The sequence below is a fragment of the Terrapene carolina genome, unplaced genomic scaffold (assembly GCF_002925995.2).
Source record: "Terrapene carolina triunguis isolate 2854851 unplaced genomic scaffold, T_m_triunguis-2.0 Scaffold112, whole genome shotgun sequence".
Lineage (NCBI taxonomy): Eukaryota > Metazoa > Chordata > Testudines > Emydidae > Terrapene > Terrapene triunguis.
This window is the reverse complement of record NW_020664463.1, coordinates 21988996-22001637: the sequence shown is the minus strand read 5'-3', so window position 1 is coordinate 22001637 and position 12642 is coordinate 21988996. Positions and strand designations below refer to the sequence as shown.

The following is a 12642-nucleotide window of genomic DNA, read 5'->3' as shown; positions in this document are numbered from 1 at the left end:
TACTTGGGAATCGCCTACTATCCTTGTCTTTTTTCCTGCAGGCTGATTTGAACACCAACATTGAAGATGAATCCAGATCTTTCTATGGTGTTTCCAGCCAATACGAAAGCCCAGAAAACATGATCATTACCTGCTCCACTAAAGTGTGCTCCTTCGGAAAGCAGGTGGTGGAGAAAGTGGAGGTAGGAAGAGAAGGCAGCAGAGCCCTGAGTGCAGAGTACTCTGGGGTGCAATTCAGCCCTTGCATTCACAAACCCCACCTGTGCCTCTGAGGGCAGAAAGTACCCACTTGTCAGGGAGGTGGCTTGGAAAAGGGTTGAAAATCAGGAAGCATCAATCTAGTGCAGTGTGTCAGACACGCAGGGATGGGCCTGATCCTGCCTCTAGTGTTGCCCTCTCACACAATTTTATAGCATGTCTTCCAATATTTGGTGTTTTTCTTAAAGCGCCAGCTCCTGGAGTCCAGTGACTGAGAGAGACTCAGCTTTCATTGTTTTAAACAATGAAGTTCCCAGCCCTCCTAGTTGAGGAGAAAAGCTTGAAAATGTGACCTCTCGGGGCTCACAAACCAAAAGGCAAATAGAAAGATCCCGACATTTATTATTATTTTTATAGATCCATGATTTTTAAGCCAGTCTTTTGTGATTTTATGGGGCCTGAGTCAGGATTTTTAAACACATGGCTCTAGCCTGCTCAGTGTGTTCAGCTGGCCTGCAGGATGATTCTCAACAACAGACAGAATATATAGACAAAGAAAGTTTCTATACCTTATGTTTACAAAGATAAACCTGCTCCTCATATAACAGCAAGCTCAGACAGGAATAGGTGCTACACCTTTTTAAAAATGCAGCAAGAACTGCTGCTCTTCACTATGTCTACTGAAATCAAAAGCAAATCTCTGGCTAGGAGCCATCCCACTGCTCGGGGGTCAGCAGAGGTTGGGAGCCTCGTGGCAATCTCAAAAGAGGGGACAAGAAACAGCACCTCCTCCTCCTCTGAATTAGTGTTGCAGTGGGGGTGCTGGCACATGGGAGGAGGGATAGGATTCTAATGGGAAAACAAGATGAAGGTGTATGGGGAAAGAAGAGGGTTGCTAAGAAGTGATGACCTCCCCTGTCACTTCAATTTGGGGGAAGTTTATATGTACTGGAGCTAAAATGTGATAGTAATGAAAGAGCTCCTCAAATGTTTAACCCCCACTTGCTAATCTGGGGCAGCATGGTTTGGTAGGTAGAGAATTGGACTGGGACTCAGGGTGTATATTCCCAGATATGCCATTGCCTTGATTTGTGATCTCAGGTAAGTCACAACCTCTGGGTGCCTCAGTTTCTCCATCATGAAATAGGAATAATGCTACTGATCTATCTCACAGAGGCATTGGGAAGCTTAAATCATTAATAGTAGCAGAGCACCCTGAGGTCCTTAGCTCGAAAGCGCTATAATAGTGCAAACTGTTGTTATTACTACAGTAGCTATGTTCCTTTGGTTTTCTTTAAGTAATCAAAGCAGGAGAAATTTGAGAGCTCAAGGAAAGCTACTTCAGAGTGGATGATTGTAAGGAATGATGAATGAGCTAATGTTAGTAAAGCGATGTGAAAATTCAAGTGGTAATTATTATTTTAACTATCAGTAACATTAATGAAAACAGTGGTGACCCTGTATGCACCTTTTCTCTTTTACACTATAGACGGAGTATGCTCACTATGAAAATGGACACTATTCCTATCGCATCCACCGCTCCCCTCTATGTGAATACATGATTAATTTCATCCATAAACTCAAACATCTCCCAGAGAAATACATGATGAACAGCGTGCTGGAGAACTTTACTATTTTACAGGTAGGGGCACTGAATTGTTTTTATTGTTGCCTTGAAATATTTAAGTCATATCCAAGAGTCCCCAGCTGTGAGTCAAAGAAGATTTCCACGTACAGCTCAATAGTTAATTTTATTTAGTGTCACTTGCATCTCAGCACCCCTTACAGAGCTACGCAGAGTGCAGTTATTCAGATAAATAGGATCAGGAACACAGGGAGAAGAATGAGAGGCATGGGCAATGGAGAGAAAGGAGAGATGAAGAAGGTTTGAAAAGGGAGAGTTGATGAGGCCAAAAAGCTGTGCCAGATGTGAAGGCAGAAGTTGCAATAAAGAAGACTCTTGTACCAACAATAGGCAGAGGGTGAAATAATTGTCCCTGCTCTGGACCCTTTACACCATTTAAGAGGGCCAGAGCATCATAAAAAAGCCCTAAAAGCCCTGGTTGTGACTGGGGGAAGACTACTCCAGTTCAGGCACTGCAGAAGACAGCCATAAAGCTGCCTTCCCAGGCCCCATCCCAAATCCTGGCATAAAGGGCGGGACAGAAGGAGGGTGTTGCTGCAGAGATTCCATGCAGCACTGCAGCCCACAAGACAAGCCCTGGGTTGGGAGGTTGCCATAATTTAGGCTCCCAGGGCTGTCCAAATTATGCTTGGGCCCTTTCCAGCCCCTGGTGCAGCCAAGAATTAGGAGGGTGGTTTAAAGCCACCCTGGACTGTGAGTTCTGTGCTGTGCCTCTTTAAGGCACAGCATGGATTCTCACTCACTAGATCTAAATTTGGCTCTCTGAGGCTACGGGAGTCTATTTGACTGCTGCCTCCCTGGAGCACTTGGAAGGGGTCAGCGGGATGCCCCCTTCCAGACTTGAGCCTGGCCAGTTCCCATCTCTGAATCCCAGACAGAGGGCAATGGTTAGTTCAGCCATAAGGCACGAAAATAAAACAGAACACAACAAAATCAGCTAAAAAATTCACGAATTAACAAATGAGCTCCTTCCCTCCTGGAGCATTGTCTCCGGGGTGGCCATGCTCCTCGTAAGGTATAGGTCCGATAGCAGTTCAGCATGGGGCTGGTGACCATGTACTGTGACATCTACCAGTGTGAGGATTTAGCTTCTGACCCTCCTGGCTCCTCCCGCAGGACAGAACGGGGCAAAGGTATGCTGTAGAACATAGCCACTAAGGGAGCTGTGCGGGGAACTGCAGGATGCATACAACAATCGCTGTCAGCAATCAGTCACACTGGCTGCAAGAGAGTGATTCTGTAGCGAGCTGAGATTATTGAGGGGCTGGGATGGGGGAGGAGTTGATGTAGTAAGAAAAGTAACAAGCAGGAGGCTGTAAGAATGTAAATTCAAGTAGGCAGCTCCCAGGCACCTTCTGCTTACCTCTTGGTGTGTAAGTTAAACTCATTCAGCGTCACTTACCCCCATTCATCCACCAGTAACTGGGCATTGGGAGGTATAAGGGACTCGATCTTACATCTCAACTGTGAATTAGGCTCCAAGTCCTGGTGTCCCCTCCTACGGCACTCCACAAGCTGCTAAGAGCCCTCTTTCACTGGCATCAGGAGACCTTTCCATTCAGCACCCTGTCAGTGCTGGGGAATTCTCAGTGTAACTCACCCTTCCTCAAGGGAACAGTGACATCTGCTGGCTCCAAGGACACATGGCTGCTCACTGCTCCCAGTCCTGACAAGACTTTTCCCCCTTGCTTGGTGAGTGCTTATTATTCACTGGCCATATATTTCCATTCTCTGTGGTCCTGAGGACGCTTCTCCTCCTGTACTTCCACTGCATCTCAGTCCTCACATTGTGAGAAAGCACCTCCCTCTTGGTACCAAGCAGATGTTTCATTACTGGTGTTTGGAGACAGCCCCAGTTTGGGGTGTCATTGCTACACGGTGTATCTTTCCTGTTGTTCATTCTGTGGATTATGTTTAACACTGGATACGTTTAAAGCTGTTAGAATATTTACAAGTTGAGACAGAAAAAATAGCACTTGCTTTCTTGCCTTCCTTTCTCGCCTGTCTAGGTTGTGACGAACAGGGACACTCAAGAGACCTTGCTGTGCATAGCATATGTTTTTGAGGTGTCAGCTAGTGAACATGGTGCCCAGCATCACATCTACCGGCTGGTGAAGGACTAGAGATTCTCTGCCCAGGAACTGCCTCCATGAATGTATATCTGAGTGAAACGCCCGTGCCTAACCCCCGATACCAATCCGAAAAATAAACTGCAGACGTGGTGTATTTTCAGAAAAGAATCTTCGAGCTAGTTTGTGATTGAAAGCGTGAAATAGTTCAGCGTCATGGGCTTGTGTAAATGGGGGGAAAGGCTTGAAACCAAAGAAAAACTGCCCCTTTGGGTTCCATGTTATTTGGGGCAACCAGGTCTCTGAGCAGCTCAAGGATAATAGGATGCAGATGTATATCACACACATGCTCATATGCATAGACATACAGTCACACATGCAGATGTACACCTGCATGCTTGCACACAATCTCATGTGCTGGGTCACAAGCACAAGTTGAGTCCTATGTACGCACATGCTTGGTCATGTACACATACACACAGTCTTGTTTGTATTCACAGGTCCTCAGGCCTGCACTCCAGGCCAGCACACTTGCCCAGACACACACTTGCACAGTTGGATGCAAGAATACAGATGTGTACAATAGACGCACACAGGCACAAGCGTGCGCACAGCGATGCATGTGTGCAAGCAAACACATACGCACATAATCACATACGCAAGTGTACTCATTTGCACACACACACACACACAGTCACACGTTCCTTCCAATTAGACGTGTCTAAGCACCAAGCTTGCTCAGGTCTTCTATACAGTACTAAGGGAAGTAAAGCTACCCTACCACGCTGGGGTTGTGTGAATGACACTTTCTTCTTTCTGAGATGCTTTCTTCCCTTTGAAGTGAAGTTCTGCTCAGAAACGTGAACCTGTCTTTGTACTCAGCAGATCTGCTCCCCATGTGTATTCAGAGTCACATCTGCTGACTGTTCGGACTGAAATAAGCTCTTACTTCTTTTCACTCCTGTTTGCCCTGCACAGCCAGCACAGCTCAAGGAGCTGGAGTCTGATCCTTCTTGTGCACCAGCAAAACTATGGTTACTGAGATCCAATCAGTGACACCTGTTTCATTGCAGGGAGTGGGGTTGCACACATGTCACTGAGGGCACAATTTGTCCAGCCAGCTCCTTATTATTGGTGATGATGGATGAGAAGAATTAAAACCCAGCTGGGCTTTCAGAGGCCCAGCTGAGTTTGTGGGGCAGGCAGTTGGAGAAATCTCTTCTCCCCTTGTAAACTGCCATGTGCTCTGGCGTCAGTGAGCAATGATAAACGTGGATCCCCACACTACCATTGTAATGGAGTCCCTTGTCAGAGAAGAATTACCCTGACGGGTAGCTGCGAGGGACTTGGAGAGGCGTTTATGCTGCTGTTGGGGCGTGGGGGAGCTGATGAAGTATCAGATGTCCAGGCACAGTGTCTCAGAACACATTTTACAGGTGCTTTTAACCTCAACTCTTTCTTGAAAAATAACAAAAGACCGTAGTATCTTACACATTTGTTTCATACACTTCAATCCATCAGACTCTTGGCATATACAAAACCACTGTGTTCTAGCCAACAGGAGCACATGGGAAACCAAAGTGACCTGACCCAGTGTCCACACTGCATCAGTGTTGCTTGGGAAGCACCTGCTGGGCACTACAGAGGTAGGGCATTGCCCTGGCTATATCCGGAGCAGCGAGACAAGGGCTTTCTACGGCATTTCCAGCCTGTGTTTTAAGGGAATCTGCACCATGTTCTGGAATGTTGCAAAATCCAGCCTATTCCACCCAGGCCCTGTGAAACTCACAAAAGTTTCTTTCTAGATTGCCTTTCACTAATTGCCAGCTGACGCTGCCCGAGGGAGAATGAGCTCAACTGAAGAACAACAGCCAGTGGCACTGTGTGCATAAATAGAAGCTTTCTCCTTAATTTGAGTCATTCAGCTGGTCTATGAACACTGCACACCTGCATTTCTGAATGGATCAGGAGGCAGCTGATACTCAAGCACAAAGTCCTTAAGGCTGTGTCTGCACTTAACAGTGGCCTCAAAATCTCCCACTGGTGCAGCAGGAATGGGAGATGTTCACTGGTGTTTTAACCATCACGTTAGCCAAGCCTGCTTAGAGCAGGTCCCCACTAAATTGTAAATTAAAATGTCCGCAGACAATGTCCACACTATCACTCTCCCTGTTGTGGGCACCAGTGGGCTGAACGTGTGCTAGGAACAGTAGAAAATCTTCAGGAAGATGCTGGCATAGACAAGTCCGTATTTGCACACAGAATTCTGAGGGGCAAGAACGTGAGAAGAAGTTCAGGAAAAAGGACAGTGGAGTTTGAGTTGAAAAAGAAACTGTTGAGCTGCTAAGCAAGGCCAGGGTTACTGACACTGTATCATCACTACTAATTTGTATTACAGTAGGTCTATCAGCCCCAGCTAACCCCACTGTGCTAGGTGCTGTACAAATACCTAAGAGCTTACAGTCTCAGCAGACAAGACAGCCAAAAAGTGGGAGGGGAAACAGCAGCACTGAGGGGTCAAGCCTGAAAATTCAAAATGTAAGATGGGCATAGAGGAGTGGTCATCAAACTCTTCTAGTTACTGGGGTGGGCCTGTGCTATTGTGCAACTATGAAGCTCTCAGAGTGCTTTAAAAGCAGTAACCAGCTAAATCTAACCTAGCGAGGAAGGTAAATATTATAATCCCCATATTCTAGGTAAAGAAACTGAGGCCTAGTCTACACAGACTTGTAGTTGTTTAAGTAAAGATGTGTTTAAAACGGATTGAATTACACTGGCACAAGTGTGGGTGTAGATGCTCTTATGTTTTAAAAAACAGATTAAGCTAAGCTGCAATAAGAGTGTCTGCACCCACACTCGAACCACTTTAATTAAATCAGTTTAAAAACACCACTTTAATTAAACTGCAGTAAGTTTGTGTTGCATGTCTCATCTACACACAAATAGCTTAAGGGACTTTCCAACGATCCCACAGCAAGTCAGCAGCAAAGATGGGAAAACCTAAGGCAGACCTTAAGCATTTAGAAACATACAGTAACATCAGTGGAAATTTAAAAGCACACAATTGTTGCAAACATGGTCAGCCGCCAGTATGAAAAACCTAGGGTTGTTTTCCCCTGTCCTTAGTCCTCAGAAAAATAGCGATTCAAATAGTTTCTAAATAGCTACTACTTTCTCTATAACTTGCTTGATTACTACTACCAGTGACCTCTCTACTATGGTTTTGCGCTCTCCTTTCCCAGATGGGCACTAGTTCTTTAAATCTGTGGGAGACAAGCAGCTGCAGCCCTAAAGTGGCCATTTAAACCTGAGTTTTATAGACTGCTTCTTTCCCCCTCCTAGCTAACAGGTATTTTTAGCTGCAATTTTGTTTTTCATTGATTTGCCTTTTCTCTCATTCTTGAGGAAGTAGCTTCAAGCCCTAGTAAGCTAACAATAACCATGGAGAGAAAGTCTCAAAGTATCCAAAGAACAAAGCAATGAGGAGAAATAAGCAGCAAGAATCAATTGCACAAATCAAATAAATCACTCAAAGCTGATCAGGTTTTTTAAACCAAATTACTCAACTAGTGGCCCAAAAGAATGCAGTAGCTGTAATGTACCTTGATTGCAGTAAGATTTTGCGATCAGACCTCACAAAATGCGATGTGAAAGATCAATTCAAATTTGCTTGGATATTAGAAGTTACCTGAAAAACTTGTTGGAGACCCATAATTAAGGGGCATGATAAATGGCAATATATTAACCACGGGAAGGGTGGGTACTGAAGAGATCAGTGGTAGGTCTACTCTCATGTAACAGCTTCATTAATGAGCTGGAAGAAGGAGAAAACAGCATGGTAATTTAATCTGCAGATGGTACTAAAGGAGGTATCCCCAACAGAGCAGATATAGGGACGCCAATGCTTCTGAGCTCTGAATAGTGACTTTAACCCCATTGAAGCACTAGACTGGAACCTGGAGAATAGCTTGAAAGGTTAGATTTGAAATACGATTTTAAAATGTCCTTAAAAAACAAGGACAGATGGTAGCTGAACGGTACATTAGCAGTTTATCAGGACGGCACACAGTGCGAAAGCCAGTGTATTGAGGAAGGAGGTAGTTTCTATATGTTTTGGGGATGCTCAGAAATAAAACCGTATTGGAATCAAATGCCTTCTCTCTCTCTCTCACACACACTCTCAAAATGACTAAACTGCAGCTCCCTCCAGACCCCAAAGTACATGCAATAGGGTAACAGAAGAGTAAGGTAATATGCCTTGCAGTGTGACCAGCTCAACAGATGTGTTGTACTGTTGAGGATGAAGAACCCACCCTCTGCAAAAGATCTCAAACCAGACCACAAAGCACTGGAGCAAGCGTGTTACTGATCCCAGGGATTGCCATCTTATTTGGGCCCTCCTACTTAGGACAGGATGGATGCAAGGGGAAAAGACCCCTTTCCCCCTTTTTGTGTTCCCTGTTGCAGGTGCTGCTCCCAGTCCCAGTCCCTGAGCTCAGGTAAGCACAAGGTTTATGCAGGGCAGGTGCTGCTAGCCACTTTGGCGGTGGGCAGAACTGGCTGGCTGTGGAGTGGAGCATATGTTGCACCCCTGGGCCTATGTAAGGACAAGCAAAAGGCAGAACTAGAACACATAGCCTAGTTTAAAATGCCTAAAATTCCAGCATTCCAGATGTGCAGTGTTCAGCTACAGCTCCATTATTGTCCATCAGGTGTCACCGCTACCTAGTCTAATTTCAAAATACAAATCTGGGGTTGCGGGGGTGGGGAGTAGTTTTCAGTACATCTCAATTGTAGTAACACTTTAGTGGATAATAAGTGAATTGTCGGTGGAGAAGCCTACCTATTTTTAATCCTATGAGATCCTAAATCCTCACCCATAAACCACAGCAAGTAGCAAAACAACCATGCTCAGCTAATGGCAGATAAAGATTAAACCCTGAGAGATTTTTTTTTCTGGCCAGTAAAGTACGGATTTATAAATATGAACTTCCAGCATTCCTGAAATATTTGCTCAACTTCCCCTGCCACTTCCTAAATCCTTCCTGCCAGCCTGCACAGAAAGCTTAAATTCAATTTATTTTAATGTCCTTGTTAACATTTTTTTAATTATGTGTTTTCCTGGAGGCAAAAGGAGGGGGTGGGGTCAGTCTGACATCCCTGGAGACCGTTTGACATTTTCTGTGTGCACAGAAAAAACAGAGCACTGAAAGCAGCCAGGCAAGATCCCCTCTCCGCAAGGTACCTCAACACCCTTCTGTTAGGTGCACCTGCACTGGGCGATTGTGCTGGTGTAGCTAAACTGGTAAGAATCCCTACAAACCTTAAAAGGTCATACTGCAAAACACTAAACAACAGCATAAAATACAACCCAACTGGTGGTCATGGTGCAATAGGACAACATTAAAATCCATGCATGTGGAAGCATGCTGAGGAACTCTACCAGACATCAGGCTAGACTGTACGGTCCACATATGGAAGGGGCCATCCATGCAGACGGCCCTCTCCCATGGTGGGGTCTGTAAGCCAAGTTTGTGGCACCATCCCCTTACCCTATCCCATAGACCCCCAGCTCCTTGGGGTCAAAGATCTGGGTCCAGGAAGACATGCATTACCCCTACCTCCAAATCCAGTGGAAACGCCAACAGCAAGTTCATGCTGCCTGAGTCTGCACTAAATCTTCCATCTCACCGTTCTGGGGAAACTCACCCTTAAGGAAGGGCTCCAGGGGCAGTGGCTCTAACAGAGCTGTGCTGTCAGGGAGCCGGGAAGTGGCCTGGGGGGGACCTTAGGCTGGAATAGAAGAACTGCGTCCTCTTGCAGAGCTGGTGAGATCCAGGCAGAACCACTTTGGGTGCTGGGCCCCCTTCTGGGGTGGAATGATCTCTGCCCCCATAGCCTCTTCTTGCAGGTATTTCCCTGAGAAGGGACCAGTCAGTCCAGCATAATTAAGGCAGAGCAAGCTACAATTCCACTTACTACAAAACAAAACCCTCTAAGAAATAATCACTGGGGCTTCAAAAGGAACTGCACAACGGTAAAGGTATGGAGGGAAAACAAAGCAGCTTTGCTGGAAATGATTTATTATACTTACTTGAATTACAATAGAGCCTAGAGGCTTCAATTCTGATCAAGGCCCCATGCTGCTAGGTGTTGTATTTACACAGCAAGAGGCAGGCTCTACCTGGAAGAACTTATTGCATAAATAGAGAAAGACAAAGGGCAGGAGAAAGATGATGATTATTATCCCATTTCACAGATGTGAAACCTGACATACAGAGAATAAGTGATTTGCCCCCAGGTTACAAAAGGAGGCTACAGCAGAGCTGGGAATTGAACCTAGATCTCCTTAGTACTAGTCCAATGCCTTAATCATAGATCACCCTTCACTTGAAATGGAGTTGGGTAAAGGCTGTCAAAGGAAGTAGAGAAGCAGATTATATTAATGCTATAATCAATGGGCATGAGACACGTCAGAAGGGCTGTTACATATACAACAGGACAAAAAGAAACATGAGAGAAACACTACGCCAAAATCCACCTAGTGGATAATGGCTCCATTAGCAATAGCCAGCAGGGAGTAATAAAGGAGAAATCATTCCAAACAATATTTGATTGCAAATAGTGCCCGATAAATTCTCATTGAACTGGAGAATTAATTACTGGCTGAAAGGAACAGATGTTCTCTATGGACTTTAGTGGAACATTTGATAGTGTCTCAGGAAATTAATTCAACTTGGATTGAGTATGACCTCTAGCACCAGGGCTGAAACACCACTTGGAAGGACAGTGAGCAAAAGGTCACTGTAAGTTGGTCGATATTAGGGTGGGGGTCCAACCTCAAGAATCCATGACCTCATCAGCAATTAAGTACCCTGATATAGTCTACATCATTGAGATCTGGCTGGATGACATTGTGAGCCTCTTCTAGCCCACCTCGTCCCCCTAGGATGCTTCATACTTCACAGACCCAGACCAGACCAGGAGAGAGACAGCACTGCTGTCGTCTTTCTCAAACATCAAATCCAAAAGAAGTGCCTCAGATAAGACAAGTGCATTCAAATTCACTCAGCTAACTAGTAGAAACCAGAACCAAAACTAACAGATTTTATGCTCATTTCCAGACACCACTGATGGCAGGATTAATAAACGAGCTCACTAATACCTGACTGGCAATGGTAGTGAAATCAAGCTGGACTACAAGGCCACAGATGCAAAAAAAAACCCCAAACTCATCTGCTTACCAGCCTCTCTAAGGCTTTCACAGGTCATCGCCGGTCCAACCCACACAGCCAGTCACAACCTGGACCTGATCTTTGGCTTAGATGTTAATGTAAAGGACACCCACTGTCTTGGACAGACCATCGTATCATTAAAGGAGTGGTCAGAGCTCTGCCAGTGTGCAGGCAACAAGGAAGCCCCATGATTCTGAGTTGACCACAAAGACTCATGGATGCCACCAACTTCCAATGCACGTGTTGCAGGTTCACCTGGACCAGTGGAGCATCTCACAAAGCAATCGCCCTATAATTTGTGCTGCAGCCAAATTATAGCCCACTCAAATTGGTCACCCAGGCTTTTGTGGTGTGAAGTAATACTTCCTTTCCTGCTGCCTATTCATTTCATTGGGTGACTCCTTGTTCTTGTGTTATGTGAAGGGGTAAATAACACTTCCTTTATTCACTTTCCCCACATATTCATGATTTTATCAACCTCTATCATATCCCCTCTTAGGTGTCTCTTTTCCAAACTGAACAGTCCCAGTCTTTTTAAACTCTCCTCAGATGGAAGATGTTCCATACCCCTAGGCATTTTTGCTGCCCTTCTCTGTGTCTTTTCCAATTCTATCATTTTTGATATGGGGTTACTAGAACTGCACACAATATTCAAAGTGTGGGCATACCATTAGGTGACATCAGCTTTTGGGCTAAGGCAGGGAAATCCTTCCTTCTCTCTCTATGCTTCACTCAGAATTGCCCATTTGGAGGAGGCAGCCAGCCCTTTTTATCTTTTCTGCTGGGCCCTGATTGCCTTTTGTCCATTCTGGCCCTTCTAGCTGCTGGAGGACCAGTTCTTGTTGGTCCCAGCAGCAGCTGATCCTGGGTGGCTTCTCTAGGCAGTGCTTGGAGGCCTAAACACTCTGCCCTTTTCCCTCCGAAATGCACACTTGTTTGGGGCAGGGTAGAACGGTGGGGCCTCCTGCAGAGGCACCGAATACCTGGTTTACCCTGTTCCAGCCTGCTAAGACAACAGCATGCTACCCATAGGATGGCATATTATGGTACACTGGACCTGACCATTGATATGCTGGCCCCCAAACAGCCCCTGCCTCCCATCACCCACACAGATCCCTTGGGTTTCTGACATCCTGCACCAGATGAAAAGAGGGAATGGAAACATAACAAATTCCTCCAAGCCAATGCTGAGGCTGTATTACAGGCCAAGAGAACCTTCCTTTCAGCCTCCAGCAAAGCTGCTCTCTAACTCCTTCATAATCTTGAGTGACAGCAGCCTGGCTTAGAACCAAGTGCTGCAAAAACTCTCATCCGACTTGGCTGAAAAGATCAACGCATTTGGGAAGGCTTCCCAAACAGCCTGGATCCACCCTACCAGCCAACAGTCTGCTTGCATTTCCACATCAAGAAGTTCTGGATACCCTAAAGGACTCTTACCCCAAGGCTTGTGACTCCAACCCAAGCTCTTCCTGACTTGTGAAAGAAAGTCATGCGC

The 12642-nt window shown here is 45.6% G+C and overlaps 1 protein-coding gene across 1 annotated transcript in view; it reads left to right on the top strand.

Annotated features, from left to right (window-relative positions):
* TEAD4 (TEA domain transcription factor 4) overlaps positions 1-4083 on the top strand; it is an 84084-nt gene extending 80001 nt beyond the window's left edge. Inside the window, exons 13-15 of the mRNA XM_026652221.1 lie at positions 42-182; positions 1688-1840; positions 3853-4083. Coding sequence (XP_026508006.1) covers positions 42-182; positions 1688-1840; positions 3853-3966 — 408 coding nt within the window. The 3' untranslated portion in view covers positions 3967-4083. The remainder of the gene's footprint in view (positions 1-41; positions 183-1687; positions 1841-3852) is intronic.
* Positions 4084-12642: the final 8559 nt, after the last annotated feature.